The sequence below is a fragment of the Lagenorhynchus albirostris genome, chromosome 10, assembly GCF_949774975.1.
Source record: "Lagenorhynchus albirostris chromosome 10, mLagAlb1.1, whole genome shotgun sequence".
NCBI lineage: Eukaryota > Metazoa > Chordata > Mammalia > Artiodactyla > Delphinidae > Lagenorhynchus > Lagenorhynchus albirostris.
In genome coordinates this window covers 47,716,422-47,734,004 of record NC_083104.1, presented here as the reverse complement: position 1 = coordinate 47,734,004, position 17,583 = coordinate 47,716,422, and the positions used below count along the sequence as shown (strand labels likewise).

At 47.0% G+C, this 17,583-nt stretch overlaps 2 protein-coding genes across 8 annotated transcripts in view; one reads left to right on the top strand and one right to left on the bottom strand.

Annotated features, from left to right (window-relative positions):
* Positions 1-337: 337 nt before the first annotated feature.
* MYD88 (MYD88 innate immune signal transduction adaptor) lies at positions 338-4,928 on the top strand. Of its 3 annotated transcripts, none has more exons than XM_060162354.1 (5): positions 338-720; positions 1,604-1,738; positions 2,135-2,315; positions 2,500-2,591; positions 2,857-4,928. In XM_060162354.1, the coding sequence occupies exons 1-5, from the start codon at positions 393-395 to the stop codon at positions 3,009-3,011; spliced, it is 891 nt and encodes a 296-aa protein (XP_060018337.1). In that variant the 5' UTR covers positions 338-392; the 3' UTR covers positions 3,012-4,928. The 3 variants fall into 3 exon arrangements, with proteins under 3 accessions (XP_060018337.1, XP_060018338.1, XP_060018339.1); XM_060162355.1 differs by having other exon boundaries at positions 2,135-2,296; positions 2,857-3,012; XM_060162356.1 differs by having other exon boundaries at positions 2,135-2,324; positions 2,549-2,591; positions 2,857-3,012.
* Positions 4,668-17,583, bottom strand: part of LOC132527159 (putative UPF0607 protein FLJ37424) — a 28,518-nt gene continuing 15,602 nt past the window's right edge. The window contains exons 1-2 of one of the 5 annotated variants that reach the window (XM_060162357.1): positions 8,336-9,869; positions 7,956-8,140 (exon numbers count right to left, since the gene is read on the bottom strand). In XM_060162357.1, the coding sequence (XP_060018340.1) occupies positions 8,124-8,140; positions 8,336-9,179 (861 nt within the window). In that variant the 5' untranslated portion in view covers positions 9,180-9,869 and the 3' untranslated portion in view covers positions 7,956-8,123. Of the gene's footprint in view, positions 5,345-7,955; positions 8,141-8,335; positions 9,870-17,583 lie in introns of those variants that run through there. The other 4 variants (XR_009542889.1, XR_009542888.1, XR_009542886.1 and 1 more) reach the window with 4 other exon arrangements.

The window sequence follows — 17,583 nt, the reverse complement described above, 5'->3', positions numbered from 1 at the left end:
ATCCTCGAGGGCAGGACCGTATGAACCCCTCAGATCCCTAATGGAAAGGATGTAAGTCCACCAGATGCCAAAGAGCAAGTCACCTCTTTCCTATAACCCAGGAAGGAAGGTCATCGTCCCACTGCCGCACCAGACCCTCCTGGACAGATAGGTGGAGCTCCGTAGACCTTCAAAGGTAGGTTCCCGGTCCCCACACCCCCAGTCCCCTGAGATCCCGAGGGCAGGGGTGGGGCGCCCCCCACTTCCGCACATATACTGGGGCTCCAGATTGTAGGGCGGGGCGTCGCTTCGAAAGAGAAACCGGCGGGGCGGGGCGGGGCCGGGTGGGCGGGGTGGCGGTAGGGTAAGGAGGAAGCACAGACCCACGACGCGCCTTTGCGTGACGGCCCGCCATGGCGGAAGGAGGTCCGGACGCGGGCTCCGCGCCCCCCACCCCTTCCATGTCCTCCCTGCCCCTGGCAGCGCTCAACGTGCGAGTGCGGCGCCGCCTCTCGCTCTTCCTAAACTTGCGGGCGCATGTGGCGGCCGACTGGACCGCGCTGGCGGAGGAGATGGGCTACGAGTACTTGGAGATCCGGCGGCTGGAGACGCATGCCGACCCCACGGGCAGCCTTCTGGACGACTGGCAGGGACGACCCGGCGCTTCGGTGGGCCGCCTGCTCGAGCTCCTCGGCAAGCTGGGCCGCGACGACTTGCTGATGGAACTGGGACCCAGCATCGGTGAGGACGCCCCCTTCCGGGCCTCATATCCGAGGTGGGGGTGCGGATGAAGGGGCTGACCATAACTGGCCTCAGCATCCGTCCCACCTTTCCTGTCTTGGAGGCGGGGAGAGCGGGGGGGAGGGAGTAGTTTTGGGGTGGCAAGGGGGACACTGGAGGCAGCCTGCAGAGGGGGAACCGTGCAAGACCAGTTCCCTCTTTCCATACGTGGGATGATAGGGACTAGAGAAAGAAGGCGAAGGCCGGAAAAGGCACAAGGAAACAGCTTAGACAAAGGCTTTCACATAGGACCAGGAGTCAGAATAGGGGTCCTCTGTGGGGGGCTTGGAATTGCTTCAAGTATGTAGAGCAACCGGCAGGTAAGGGACTGAAAGCTGACAGTCTTTGGAAACTTCAGGTCCCTGGAAAATGCACCCCTTCCTGCCACTTGCTGACCCATACCTGCACAGGCATGGGGACAGTGGCCCACTTGGTTGGGGCTGCTGCCCTCGCTGCACATAATCACCAGGTCTCCTGAGCTCTTCCTACATGCCCTGCTCACATCACCCGTGGATCCTAAAAGAAGCATACCTTGGATTCTATTCTCGGGAGCCCGGAGCGGGGGGTGGGGGGTGGGGGAGTGGAGGGCAATGGGATAGAGACATAAGCCTGACCTTGATGGCTTCCCTCATGGCCAGAACACCACTGACGTCCCTTTAGGATGACCAGAGCCAGGTGGAAGCTCATCTTTTCAGAGCTGTTGAACTGTGGATGGCACCACTGGGCTAGAGAAGCCCTGGAGGACAACACAGCCAGGGAGGTGGGACAGGGGCTGGATCCTGACCGTGGGTAGAGGCGTGGGGTACCTGCGAGGAGCTGGCCACACCTTGTCTCTTCCCCACAGAGGAGGATTGCCAAAAGTATATTCTGAAGCAGCAGCAGGAGGCATCTGAGAAGCCTTTACAGGTGGACTCTGTAGACAGCAGCATTCCTCGGACGAGAGATCTGGCGGGCATCACCATTTGCGATGACCCCCTGGGTAAGGGCCCAGTACTGCCCCCCTGGGCCATAGGACATTGTGGTGTTAAAAGTATGGATGTTGAAAGCAGATGGACTGTGGCACCTTGGGCAAGTCACTTAATCTCTCTGAGCTTCAGTTTCCTAAGAAATGGGAATAATAAAGTCCTACCTCTGGTTTTGGTATGAGATTTTCATGAAATGATGTGTCTATCTCATCGTCAACCTAGGGTTTGGCCTGGGGTGGTAAGAAGGTGCTCATCTTTCCGCTCCTGGGAAAGGCACTTTCTCTGAGTAGTGTCATCTCAGGATTGTGTAGGGTCCAGGATCACGGGCGCTTAGGCTGGGGGCACCTGGCTGGGCTCCTCCCCAGCCTTCCTGTAGGGCTCTGACCATCACCCTTGTGCTTTGCACCCAGGGCAAATGCCTGAGTGTTTTGACGCCTTCATCTGCTACTGCCCCAGCGATATCCAGTTTGTACAGGAGATGATCCGGGAGCTGGAACAGACAAACCATCGGCTGAAGTTGTGTGTGTCTGACCGCGACGTCCTGCCTGGCACCTGCATCTGGTCCATTGCCAGTGAACTCATTGAAAAGAGGTTGGCTAGGTGGCCAGGGGGCAAGTGGGTGGTTGTACAAAGCCCTGCCAGGGATCCCAATGCTGGGATCCTCCCAGTTGGACCCTGTCTAGCCTGGGCACAGTGGGCTCCTCCCAAGGCTGTCCCCTGGGGGTATGCTGAACTAGGTCACCACGGTGCCTATAGCCTGCCCACTCTCCCTTAGGTGCCGTCGGATGGTGGTGGTTGTCTCTGATGATTACTTGCAAAGCAAGGAATGTGACTTCCAGACTAAGTTTGCACTCAGCCTCTCTCCAGGTAAGCTCAGCCCTGCCTTTGCCACAGAGAAGTGGGCGGGGCCTCAAGATGCCAGCCTTCCCTCACCAAGGGCCACGGGTAGAGCATCAAGGAACTTGGGCAGGTCTCTACACATAAGTGTGCATGCACATGAGTGCCCTTTGTGTGGGTGAATATGTACCAGGGGTGCTTAGTTGGGAGAGGGATGTTGTTAACCCCTGGACTGAGGATTGGTCCCACCCCACTGTGAGAGCCTGGTGCCAGCTCTGTACCCTTTGGCTTGCAGGTGCCCATCAGAAGCGACTGATCCCCATCAAGTACAAGTCAATGAAGAAAGAGTTCCCCAGCATCCTGCGGTTCATCACTATCTGCGACTACACCAACCCCTGCACCAAGTCCTGGTTCTGGACTCGCCTCGCCAAGGCCCTGTCCCTGCCCTGAACTGCCCTGAGTCCCTGGTTGTGTGTGCATCTATCTGCCTGTACATGTACTTCTACCCCTGCCTCCGCCTGCAGTTGTATGGGGAATCTGTGCTCCACTGGCCTCTTGATTCCTGGACATGCCAACTCCACAGACACAGCTGCAGCCATTGTACATATCTGGACATCACATCTCATGTCCTGCATAGAACATGTGGCTGCAAGTGGCACGCCCACTTGCTGTTATCAGCCAGGACAGTAAAAACCAGAGCCAGCTGGGACTAAGAGGAAGACCAGAAGAGCCAGTTCTGACCCATCCACACATCTTAGGCCTTAGTTTCTCCACCTGAGAACTAAGTAGGGTGAGGAGAACAGGCAGTAGCTGTGTTCGAATGATTGTGGGAAATGGTGAAGCACTGTTCTGAGTCTCCTGGGGACAGGAGACAAATCTTGGCTGAGAGAGAGCTAGCTGCCTGGGCAACGTGCTGGCCACTGCTGGGACCATGGCACTGCTGGGGCAGCTGCTTCCACAATGGTGCCTACGGATGCTTTGGGGCCCTGTTGCCCCACCTCACATCCCACTTCCTCCTGCCCCGGGGACAAATGAGGAAGCAGCCTGGCCTAGCATAGGGAGGTCCTACATTGAGCCTGATTCCCCAAGGGTCCACCTCTCATCTGCCTCTTTGACTCCTCCCAGCCTCTGCACACCTTCCCTGTGATAAGTCCCCAAGAGACTGGCCTGAGTGTCTGGGGCTGCTTTTCACTTCCACCTATTGAGTGCCTGTGGTCCTGCTCTCAGCTCTGCCCTGCATGAGATGGGATCCCGTCTTCTGGCATCTCCATCAAGTTTGGGTTCTGGAGCTAGGTCACCATGGTGGTGTGAGCAGGAAGCCTTCCTCCCTGGGCCACCCACAGAGAACTTTCCCACCAACCTTTTGTACTTAATTGCCTTACAAAGTTGTTTGCTGGGACTAGTTTACAAACAGTGACCACACAAGGGCTTCTTGCCCCAAAGCTTGTAGGCACATGGACACATAGAAGCTCACACACAGAGACACATACATACATGCACGGGCACCCTCATGCACACACATACAGGCATCTTCATGCACACATTTCCCTGGATACAGCTGCCAGGAACAGCTGGGTGGACAGTCCCACCACAGAGGGGGCCTAACCCTGGACTAAGATGGGACAATCTTGTATTCTTTTTGTTTCCCTCTTCATTGGAACCAGACTCTGGAAAGGACCCATTATGCCAGCATTTACGCCTTCAGTGAAGCACAGAGCGAGGAAAGAGCTGCTTGAACTCACAGAGCAAGTTAGCTGTGACAGCTGTTTTTCCCTCCTTGGGGGATTTGTACGTTGGTTTTCCTTAAGCTCTCCTTCAAGGAGAAAATGTCATGGTCTCAGGTCTCTGTGCCAGGATAGGACCCAGGACCCTAAATCTAATAGCAAATGTATGCCTTCTCTGCTCCACTTCCAGCAAGGGCTGGGGCAAACCAAGTACCTTCCCTCAGGGTCTCAAGAGGGACTGGAGGCCCCTCTCTGCATAATCTTGATGAAGCACTTAGCTACTAGGTACCTATCCCCACTTTGATACTGGGAAGTATTTTAAAACTCTTTCAAGAAAGTATCTTTCAGGGACTTCCCTGGCAGTCAGTGGTTGAGACTTCGCCTTCCAGTGCGGGGGGTGTGGGTTCGATCCCTGGTCGGGGAGCTAAGATCCCACGTGCCTCAGGGCCAAAAAACCAAAACATGAAACAGAAGCAATATTGTAACAAACTCAATAAAGACAAAAAACAATTAACTTAAAAAAAAAGTATCTTTCACACCTGTTTGTATTCATTGTGAGAATTTCAAAGAGAGCTGAGAAATGCCTCGGTCTGTAATTTCCCCTTCTGTATCCTAGGTTTATAATAAAGCGTTCTCTACTTTGGGAGTAGCAGGTTTCATTTGTGTCTGGAAGGAGTTTGGAAGCAGTAACTTGGGATAACGCTCTCCTGGGTACATGAAACTGGGCCCTTGGGTAGGTTCCAGTAGGTTTGCCAGGAACTTCCTTAAGGCTGGTCCTCCTCCTCACAGGGTCCAAGCCTCACCAGGGCTGCAGGCAGAACTGTAAACAGCAGCTCAGCTACCGACGCTGGGGACTCTGCTTGCCTCTGCCAAGCTTGGTCTTCTGGGGATTGTCCCACACCCCTGGGTCCTGGGCCGGCCAGCGGGAGGGGCTGCTCTTCTAGGCTACCAGGAGAGTCTGGAGAGTCCCCACTCCAGATCACAGATCTCCGGAGAACGCTGTTGTTACCAGTAATGGCCATCCTTGGGCATATCTGTGTTAATCCTGAAAGGATCGATCTATTTTTAAATAGAACGCACGACTTTTTCACTGTTCACTTGAGAAAAATTAGAAAATATGAAGAAAAAAATGCCCATAATCCTAATCCCAGAGAGAACACTGGTGACCTTTTAGAGTGCCCAGATATTTTCAGCGACCACAGCTTTTCTCTCACTGGTCTCTCTGTTACCACGTCCTGGCTCCTGAGCCTCCTGGATGCTGGAGGCTTCCCAGCCTTGCCTCTGTACATTCAGGACTCCTAGAAAGTCCCCCTGAGGCCAGGCCGTCCTCTCCAGTGTCCCCTTGGGAACAAAGCCTCAGTGTGGTCCAAGCAGGGCCCCTGGGATCTGCCTTGTGCCCCATGGCTGGGGGGACAGTCTTTGGGTCTGCTCCTGGTCATGGAGAGGGCTCTCTGGGCAACACCAGTCACGTCATGGGGAAAGCCCCTGTTCTCTCAGGTCAAGATGGTGACCTGAAAGCGCTCAGCTCAACCCCATCTAATCCTCACACCCCTCTCACCTTCCTCCAGTGCCCACCTCCCCATAGGTAAGTTCCCAGATACTGAGAAAGCTTCCTCTTCTCATTTTTGTTTTAGTCCCCTAGGAACTTTTGATAGAGAAATTCTCTTTCCTAAAGGGAAAATTCGCTGATGAAATTATCCAAGGCAAAAGCAGGAAATTTTGGAGGGCAGCAGCAAAGGTAAAACACAAAATTACAAATCTACGTGACAATGGACTTGGATTCTGCCACAAGTCAAGGGCAAGGGAAAGAAACAGGGACAGGGATTTCCTCCAGATTAGACAATAAAATATACAAATATAGTGTGACTTTGCTGTATCCTGGTTCAAACACATCAATTATAAAAAGATATTTTGGGGTCATATATCCAGTAGAGGTCAATATACAAAATATGTGAGAGCAACAAAAAAATAAACAACCCAATTAAAAAATGGGCAAGGGGGACTTCCCTGGTGGTCCAGTGGCTAAGACTCCATGCTCCCAATGCAGGGGGCCCGGGTTCAATCCCTGGTCAGGGAACTAGATCCCACATGCCGCAACTAAGAGTTCGCAGGCTGCAACTAAAAAAAACCAGATTTCACATGCCGCAACTAAAAAAAAAAAAAAGATCCCGCGTGCTGCAATTAAGACCCAATGCAGCCAAATAAATAAATACTAAAAAAAAAAAAGAGCAAGGGACTTTAATAGACATCTCTCCAAAGAAGATATACAGATGACTAAAAAGTACATGAAAAGATGCTCAATATCACTAATCATTAGGGAAATGCAAATCAAAACCACAATGAGATACCATCTCATACCCATTAGGACGGCTACTACCAAAAACCCCAGAAAACTGGGACTTCTTTGGCGGTCCAGTGGTTAAGACTCTGTGCTTCCAAAGTAGGGGCACCGGTTCAATCCCTGGTCGGGGAACTAAGATCCCGCATGCCACACTGTGTGGCCAAAAAACACAAAACAAAGCAAAAAACCCAAATGGTACATTTGTTGTGGTATGGCAATTTCCCAAAAAATTAAAAATAGAAATACCATATGATCCAGCAATTCCACTTCTGTGTGGAAACCCAAAAGAACTGAAAGCAGGGTGCAAATATCAAAGAGATATTTCTACACCCATATTCATAGCAGCATTACTCACAATAGCCAAAATGGGTAAGCAACCCAAGTATCCCTTGACAGATGAATGAATAAACAAAATGTGGTATATACATAGAATAGTATTCATCCTTAAAAGGAATGAAATTCTGACACATGCTACAATATGGACGAACCTTGAGGACATTATGCTAAGTGAAATAAGCCAGTTGCAAAAAGACAAATGCTATATAATTCCACCTACATAAGGTATCTAGAACAGCCAAATTCTTAGAGATAGAAAATAGAATGGTGGTTTCCAGGGCCTGAGCGAAGAAGAGAATGAAGAGTTGTTTAAAGAATATGAAAAAGAATATATGCATACACTCACACATAAAACTGAATCACTCCGCTATACTTGAAACTAACACAACATTGTAAATTAACTATACTTCAATTTTTTAAAAAGGCAATTTCAAATATTATTCGGAAAAAATAGTTGTTTAATGGGTACAGAGTTTCAGTTTTGCACAATGAAGTGTTCTGGAGATGGCTGTACAAAATTGTGACCAAAAACACAAAAATCAATATACTGGCCCGCGCCGCGGAGGCCGATGAGGTCGGCGCCAACGGCCGGCGTTGCGGGTGGGAGGCCGCGCCGGAGCGCAGTATGGAGGGGCCGGCCTAGCTGGGGCCCGTGGCCCTGCGTCTTCTGGTGCGACGCCGGTCCTGCGCAGGCTGCGGGGCCAAAGCCGCCGGGCGATGGGCGCCCGAGGGGCCGGGAGGCGAGCCGTGGCCCCCAGGCGGGTGTGGGCATCGTATCTGCAGCCAGCGTCCCCGAGGCCACGCTCGGGCCATGATCACTCGGTGAAGCTGCGCCGCGACAGCGCGGCCGACTTCTTCTGGCGCTGTGAGGACCTGTGCGCACTGCAGGATTTGGTGCCTTTTTTTTTTTTTTAACATCTTTATTGGAGTATAATTGCTTTACAATGGTATGTTAGCTTCAGCTTCACAACAAAATGAATCAGGATTTGGTGCCTTTGCCCGCCGTGTGCGCCTCCCTGCGGAAGGGCCTGCTGGACTTCAACGCCGACCGCCTCCGCAGGGTAGACTGGACGCCGCTAGTGAGGACCCTCTGCCCCTGATCTGTATCCAGAGATTCTTCCAGCCATGGCTTGGCGAGACAGGTTCTGACAGAAATAAAGTTTACAAAAGTTGTGTTCCTGCGATAAGAAGTAAAGATATGACCTTCCAGTTGTGGAAAGCTCTTAAATGCTGTGTAAGTGCGTCGGGTGCGCTAAGGAACCTGGAGCTAAATGGGCTAGTTCTGAGAGAGAGAGACTTAACTATGTTAACAAAGGTGCCTGGGTTTTTGGCAGCAGCTAAGCACGGAAGCTTAGGAGGAGGGGGCCATTCACCTCGATCCCTTGTCAGCGGCAGGGGCGACCTCAGTCCCGGCAGCAGCAGAAAAAGCGGCAGGGGAATCTTCTGCTTGCAGGGCCTACTGCTGGTAGACACCAGGGAAGAGGAGCTTCTTGATGGGATGTCTGAAGATTTTTCACGCTGCAGCTCCTTTCCAGACATCAGTGAGCCTGGTGATTTGGGCCGGTGGTCTTCACCCAGCACTTCTTTTTTTAGCCTCTCCAGCAGCAGGGAGCAGCATGCGGTTGGGGCAGAGAACACCATGGCATGGGACTCAGGCTTCCAAGGAGGCAGGACATCTCCAGGATCTCCATCTGAGCAGATGACATGGCTTTCTGAGGAGGAGCTCATTGGAGACATCTGGGCGTTCTCACTCAAGTTGTCTTCTGGGTGCTCGGGAAGGAGGTCCACTGGCTCAGGATCGCACTTGAGGCAAGTGAGGACTCCACTGGTCTCCTGGGGCCTAGATGTCAATGGTATATCCCGATTGCTACGGTGGCCCCTCTTCCGATCGTCCTCTCCTTTGGTCTCTGTGTGATCCTCCATCTTTGCCATGCCTCTTTGGGGCTCTTCTTGGACCTTCACCTCCCTCTCCTTTGGAGAAGGAAGTGGGAGGTGACTGGATGGTATCGGCTTCCTAATCTTGAGCCCTGTGTATGTATTGGCCAGCCCTTCCCCCGCAAGTGGCCCAGAGGCCAGACGCTGCTCAGAGCTGAGTGCAGAAGCCCCCAGAGCTTGCCAGGGTGTGGCCAGCCTCCTCCGGGGACCTCCCCAGCTTCTCTGCGAGGCCTGGAGACTGAAGCACCTTCTCCAGGGATGCTCAGCTGCCAGCATCACCATGAGCCAGGCGGTGAAGGTTTCTGAGCAGGGGATGCAGAGCCTGACCCAACTGGATGCTGCACCCCACGATGTCCCTTCCTGGCAGATAGGTTCTTTCTTCACTTCTTTTTCGAAATTTGATAAAACAACATTTAAACTTTCCACTGTTCTTCAGGGTATACAGATGGTAGTGGCTTGTGCTCTGGACTGTGGTGCCTCCTTATCCTATATGCTTCATGTGTTACTTTTGTTTGTTTGTTTTCTTGTAGTCCTTATGGTACTTAGCCCTAAGTGCCATACCTGTAATGACACATACACTGCCCTGTAGGAGGTCTTCTTTTGTTCAACGCATGAATTGGTCATCCACCACACTGGGTTCTGGTCTCCGAAGATACAGGTCAGGGAGCACTAGTTGGCAGCATAGCAGCATACCACACTTCTAATTGAGGCTTGCAGCCCAGATATTCCCTTTGGTCTAATTTGAAGGATCCAGATATGTAAAGATTATATTCTAGATAAATCATGGGCTATCCTGAAAAAAATTCACCAGTAAATTATTCCAGTTTCTCTGGCCTTCCTGGAGTATATCCAGTAAGGCATCTCATTCATGTCTAGAAAGCAAATATATCATTTATTGCAACTTCATCGTGGAGCGACGTATTGGTTTAAAGTACGATTAACACAATTTGGTCATTGTGAGTATGCCAGCTGGGTCCACTCTTTTTCCCGTTGCGGAGCACAGGCTCCGGACGCGCAGGCTCAGCGGCCATGGCTCACAGGCCTAGCCGCTCCGTGGCATGTGGGATCTTCCCGGACTGGGGCATGAACCCATGTCCCCTGCATCGGCAGGTAGACTCTCAACCACTGCGCCGCCAGGGAAGCCCTAGGTCCACTCTTCACTACACATGTGTAACTCTAGAGATTCTTATGCCCAAAAGAGACATGCTCTTGGGTGTCTAGGGCAAGGGAAACGTGTTGTTATTCAGGAGCGGGAAGCTTCAGCATGACAGGAAAGAATTGAAAAATCCTGGTCTACACATCACTTTACCTTGTTTGAAACTTGTTTCTTTGGCTTGCTTCATTGGAGTGTTTTTGCTCTCCTGGGGCTGACACTGTGTGTTATGTATCACGCATGTGACATGTAGAAGTTTCAGAACCCAGAGTCACATAGATCAGTCAAAAATTTATATATTTTAGTTTAACATCTATTTTCGGTGGGGTGGGGATGGTGGTGTGCTGAATTGGGTGATTGGGATTGACATGTATACACTGATGTGTATAAAACTGATGACTAATAAGAACCTGCAGTATAAAACAACAAACAAACAAACAAAACAACTAATACTAAACTTTCTTTGGGTTATTTGTATGGAAATATGTTAACATAAATGTTTCAGACATTACATGAAATTTCTAAAAATCTTATATGTTCTGGTATAATGTTATAAGTCATAATTCTAGTTATTACTTTAAAATGTATATCTCAGAAAAAAATTCTATTTAAAGTAACACTGGGCATAATTCATATATTCCAAAATTAGTTTGACCCTCTGCTCATGAGATTCTTTTTATGGCATGTGACAGCAAATTTGGACTTCCATCCCCAATAAACTTGGAGGTTGGAGGACACAAAAGGTTTTGCTCAGACCTAAATTCTGTCTGAAAAAAAAGGGTAAATATTATAAGCCCTTTCTAACCTCTCCAGGAGCAGAAATGATTTACAGCTGTGGCATTTAACCATAACTCCTTGATCTAATTTGACAAGAGTTCAGTAAGGAACAATGTCTTGATTTTGTTTGTTTCCTGTTTTCTTGTCTTGCTTACCAACAATCCATTGTAATTCATGAGTTAGTATGGCAGCAGACTGAGTGTTCCCTGGAGCTCATTAAATGAACTTTTTTTCCCCCCAAAAAACAAAAAAAATCACAATATACTGAACTGTATACTTAAAACTGGTTACTATGGTAAATTTTATGTTACGTGTATTTTACCACTAAAAAAAAGACATTCTTGAGACAATTGTGGAAATTTGGGTATTAGGTGACGTGAAAGAATTATCACTATTTTTTTAGATGTGACAATAGCATTGTGGTTATATAAAGAAAATGTTCAATTTGTTAGAAACTAATTCTGAAGTACATGGTGTGAAATGAATGATGTCTGGGATTTCCTTTAAATAATTAAGAGAGAAAATAATAACAAAGACTATATGAAGCAAATATGACCATATATTAGTTATTAAATTGAAGGTACATTTCTTCTCTCTGTTCTTGTGTATCTAAAATTTTTCAAAATATAAAAAAGTATTTTAAGTTAAAAAGTGCAAGCATTGTTGTTAACTCCACTTGGACAAATGTCTCTCTTGCTGCATCTCCCTAAGGTAGGTATCTTAAAATCATTCATTAGGAATGACTGAAACGAAAATAATTGTTTCCTATCTCATGGGGAAGTGGAAGAAAATTTGGATAATATATTCCCAGACATCTGAAAATCTCACCTTGGATCACTGGGGTTTTTTTAGATCATTCATTAATTTTGAGTCTTAATAAAAGTATTCCAAAAATATTTTCTTCAACTCAAAATATTTTCCTTTAACTTAAACTTAAAAGGGACTCTCACAAACTGCATGGCATTTGAGTCAGAAGGACCAGACCACTGACCCTGGAAAAACGGGGAAGCGCCATGGCTCCTCAGCAGCTGCATTGCAAGCCTCGTTCTGTAGCAAAGGGGACCGTGCACTCCAGCCTGAGAGACACGAATAGAGTTCTGGCCCGCAACAGTGAAGGAGCAGCCTCCGTGGGCCTCTGGTTGATGGAGAATTCTGAGTGGTGGGGCTGGGAACTAGCAAGTGGTAGAAAACTGGAAAATGCCTGCTCAAAACAGGCTGGAATGATTTCAAATTCCAGAAGGCAAACTCAGAATCACAGAAAAACAGGCAGGGCCACTGGGCTGGTAGGGAGGTGGGTGAGGAGGGAGCTCACCAACAATTCAGGTGAACACTGTCCTCACTGGCTGCTGTTCACCAGGTGAGGCAGAAGAAATGGTCTAAAAGTCCCTGGGGACTTGTGGTTCCAGGACAATATGGAATAAACACGTGTCCTCAATCCCTCTGTTAAGTACAGCTAAAAAAAAACCCTGGGCCATATATATACATATAGATATATATACATATTATATATATATATTATATATATATATATAATATATATATATATAAAATAAGAAGACTCTGAAGAGTGGAGAGGGAGATAGTCTGATAGTCTGACTAGCAGCCTTGGCACCCATAGAAAGACATGGCAATGATTCCGATGGTTTTCTTTTTGCCTCAGATATCTCAGACTGAGTACTGGAGAAGCTAGCAACCCAGAAACAAATGGGCACAGATGAAAAAAAAAAAGAAATCCTGCTCTTTCTAGCCAAAGGACTAGGAAGGGGCAGAGTAACAAGAAAGAAAACTTTTAGACTACTCCAGTCTACTCTACTCCAGTCAAACCACAGAAAAAAAATTGTAATACTCCCTATACTCTGCCAGTCAAGATAAACGGGGACCCCAGGCTTCTACTCCTACTTGCAGGGTGCTGTCAGAAGGCTTAGTGGAGAGTCAGGGCTGTCGCCATTGCCAGAAGCAATGTGCTCCTCCATCCTGTCAGTAGAAGCCACGAGTGTGGCAAAAACAAGGCATCCTTCCCCTCCCAGCCAGGGTGGTCTCAGCAGAGGATCAGTGGGCAGCCTGAACTCCCACCCTGGCCCAGCAGTAATTAGGCACCCACTCTACACCCCCTTCCCAGGATGTCAACAGCGGCTGAGTGGGGAACCTGAACTTTGACCTCTATCTGACAGCATCAGTGAGAGCCTGCTAAAACAGAAGATTTAAATAGGATCCAGAGTCTCATAACATAACACTCAAAATGTCCAGGACTGAAAATCACTCTTTATACTGAGAACCAGGAAAATCTCAACTTGAGCAAGAAAAGATAACCAATAGATGCTAACACCAAAATGACAGTGATGTTGAAATTATCTGACAAGGATTTTAAAGCAGCCAGTATAAAAATGCTTCAATGAGCAATTACAGACATACTGCAAACAAATGAAGAGTCTCAGCAAAGAAACAAAACAGATGAAGAAGAACTAAACTGAAATTTTAAAACTGAAAAAAAAAACCCACTGAAAAATTTCACTAGATGAGTTCTATAGTAAAATAAACTTGAAGAAAGAATAATAGAAATCACCCAATCTGAACAACAGAGAGAGAATAGACTGAAAAAAAATTAACAGAGTCTCAGGAATTTGTGGGAGTATAAGAAAAGATCTAATACTTATGTCATTGGAGTCTCAAAAGTAGAGGAGGAAGAAGGTGGAGCTTAAAAAATATTCAAATAAATACGGCTAAAAATTTTCCAAATATGGCAGACATAAACCTATAGATTCAAGAAGCTGATAAAATCCCAAACAGGATAACCCAAAGAAATCCATGTCAATATTCATCATAGTCAAACTTCTGAAAACTAAAGGCAAAGAAAAATCTTGAAAGTAGCCAGAGAGAAATGACAACTTCCCTATAATGGAAAAACAACTTTGAATGAAGTCAAGTTTCTCATCAGAAACCACGGAAGTCAGAAGGAAGTGGCACAACATCTTCCAAGTGCTGAAAGAAAAGAACTGTCAACTAAAAATCCTATATGCAGAGAAAATCGGGAGTGAAGAGGAAATCAAGACATTCTCAGACGAAGAAAAACTGAGAGAATTTGTCAACAGCAACCCCCACCCTTTAAAAAATAGCTAGTAGAAGTTTTTGAAGCAAAAAATAAATGATTGGAAAAGCAATCTTGGAATATCAAGAAGGAAGAACAAAAGAGTGAAAATAATTTAATAATATGTTTTCCTTCTCTTGAGTTTTCTAAATTATACCTGAAGGTTTAAGCAAAAGGTTAGTGGTTGTATGCAGGATAGATTAGAAAAGTTGATGAGCACTGTGGTAATTTCTACTTCAAGCAACTGCACAAACAAAAGGGAGAAATGAAGTGACTGCTGGCTGGGAGGAGGGACCCTGTGGTCCCTTCTATTTCCTCTTTCCTAAAAAGATCAAAGCCTACCAGGTCCAGTCCATCGTCCCCTGTCCTGAGTACTCATACATCGTCTGATGCAGTTCTCAATTTATACAGAGAAAATATTTAAGACAGTTATAAACGGGAGAGTAAAGGGACTTAAAGAGAAGAAAGGTTTCTACCCCTCACTGAAACTGGTAATGTCAACACAAGTAGAACTGAGATAAGTTATGTATACACAATGTCGTACCTAAATATCCGCACAAAGAGACACTCTCCAAAAACTAGAAATAAATCAAAATGAAATTCTACTCGAAATGGATGAGATGGAGAATAAATTAGTGGTTGTCAGGGATGGTTGGTGGAGAAAGGGGATGGATATTCTATAAAGAGGTAGCTGAGGGAGCTCTTTAAGGTGTGGTAGTAGTTCTGTATCTTGATTGTAGTGGTGATTACACAGGACCTGCATGTAATAAACTGGCAAAGAACTGTACATTGTACCAATGTCAAGTTCCTGGTTTTGATACTGTACTACAGTTACATAACATGTATCCATTGGGGGAAATTGTGTGAAAGGTTCAGAAACTTCTCTGTACTATTCTTGCAACTTTTTGTGAATCTATAATTATCTCAAGATAAAAAGTTTTTTTAAAAATTTAACATAAAAAGGAAGTAAAGGGCTTCCCTGGTGGCGCAGTGGTTGAGAGTCCGCCTGCCGATGCAGGGGACACGGGTTCGTGCCCCGGTCCGGGAAGATCCCACATGCCACGGGGCGGCTGGGCCCGTGAGCCATGGCTGCTGAGCCTGCGCATCCAGAGCCTGTGCTCTGCAGCGGGAGAGGCCACAACTGTGAGAGGCCCGCGTACCGCAAAAAAAAAAAAAAAAAGAAAAAAAGAAGTAAAAACAAAAGCCCCTGGGTGCTTATGCAATGACTAAAACTTAATTTTCCATCTTGTTTTTACCCCAGTTTTATTGAGATATAACTGACATACAGCACTATGTAAGTTCAAGGTGTACAACCTGACCTACATATATTGTGACATGATTACCACAAGTTTAGTTAACATCCATCATCTCATATAGGTTAAAAGAGAGAGAAATGGGACTTCCCTGGTGGCACAGTGGTTAAGAATCTGCCTGCCAATGCAAAGGACACGGGTTCGATCCCTGGTCCGGGAAGATCCCACATGCGGGTGGAGCAACTAAGCCTGTGAGCCACAACTACTGAGCCTGCGCTCTAGAGCCCGCAAGCCACAACTACTGAGCCGGTGTGCCACAACTACTGAAGCCTGTGTGCCTAGAGCCCATGCTCCGCAACAAGAGAAGGCACCGCGGTGAGAAGCCCACGGACCGAAACGAAGAGTAGCCCCCCTCACCACAACTAGAGAAAGCCCACGAGCAGCAACGAAGACCCAATGCAGCCAAAAATAAAAATAAATAAAAAAGATTTAAAAAAAAAGAGATTTTTTCCTTGTGATGAGAACTCTTAGATACACTCTCACCAACTTTTCTGTATATCACACACCATTGTTAACTATAGTCATCAGGTTGCATGTTACATCTCCAATACCTGTTTGTCTTATAACTGGAAGTTTGTACATTTTAACCACCTTACTTCAATTGCCCCTCCCCACAACATTCGCCTCTGGTAACCACAATCTGATCTCTTTTTCTATGAGTTTGGTTTTTTGCTTATTTAGATTCCACATATAAGTGAGATCATACATTATTTGTCTTTCTCTGTCTGACTTATTTCACTTACCATAATGCCCTCAAGCATTATCCCCTGTCCTAAGCACTTATGCATCAATTCAACCTGCAATTACCTAACCCGAGGTCATGAGGTCCTGAGGGTGCACCAAGTCCAAGGACCCGTGAGGTTAATTCTCATGAGGTCTCTGCTTTATTCGCTCTTCTAATTGAGTATCGTAAGTGAAAATGGTTTAAGAACACCAGCTTTATCTACTTCAAGAGTTACTTCCTTCAAGAGTTGGATAACGCAGTATTATCCAACAGAACTATGTGAGCCACGTATATTTTTTGTTTTTTGTTTTTTGTGTGTGTGGTACGCGGGCCTCTCACTGTTGTGGCCTCTCCCGTTGCGGAGCACAGGTTCCAGACGCGCAGGCTCAGCGGCCATGGCTCACGGGCCCAGCCGCTCCGCGGCACGTGGGATCTTCCCGGACCGGGTCACGAACTTGCATCCCCTGCATCGGCAGGCGAACTCTCACCACTGCGCCACCAGGGAAGCCCCCACGTATGTATTTTTACATTTTCTAGTAGCCATGTTAAAAAAAATAAAATGAAACAGGTGACATTAATTTTAATATTTATTTAACCCAATATATCTAAAATATCATTTCAACATGTAATCTATATAAAAACTATTGATGACATTTTAGTTTTTTTCATATTAAGTCTTCAAAATGCAGGGTGCACTTTACACTTACAGCACATCTCAATTTAGACTAACCACATTTCCAGTGCTCAACAGCCACATGGGACCAGTGGCTACCACATTCAACTATGCAGCCATAGAATCTTGCTACTCAAAATGTGGTCCCTGGACTGGGAGCATCAACATCATCTGTTAGAAATAAGGAATCTCAGGCCCCACTGCAGGCCTAATTCATCAAATTCTGCACTTTAATGGGATCCCCAGGTGATTCATAGGTACGCAAGATAGAAAAGCTCTGCCCCATATATCTGGGAGAAGAGACACGGGGTACATGGTATTTTTGCTACCCAGCATCAATACTGCTCCTCCTCATCCAGGCTCCACGCCCTGATTTTCCTCAGCCCGAGCTGCAGACACAGATCTACACCAAGCAACACCTCTCCTTGATGCTGAGCACCACGACTGGTTCAGGCATGCCAAGTGATCTAACCAGAGTCAACCTGTGGACAACCAGTGAATCCTTTGATAGATCCTACTGTGCTTGAATGAAAAAGGCTGTAAGTTCTGAAGCCTTTTTGTAGCATGATAGGAGATCCTGCCTGTATATGAAGCCTGTGAATGCAGGAAAAACCAGATAATGATGACGTCATTTGAGCCCCTGCTCTAAGACTTACAGCTTGACTCCTCAGATATGTGAGCCAGAATATTCTGTTTGTTTAAACTAGTTTGGATTGTGTTCTAGATAGATATTATCTGTTTTCTCCTCCACATCTCCTCCCCTTGCCAAAACTGGACTACTGCACATTCCTTTTGGTTTCCCTATGCCCAGCCCATGCCTTTGCAAACAGCTCCTTTATTAAACTCTCCTCAAATTATCTACTTTGAGTGTGCCCTTTATATTTCCCTTTGGGACCTGACTAGTACCATAACTGGTATCAGGAGAGGCCTTAAAATGGGATTCCAGAATTGAGTTGCTCAT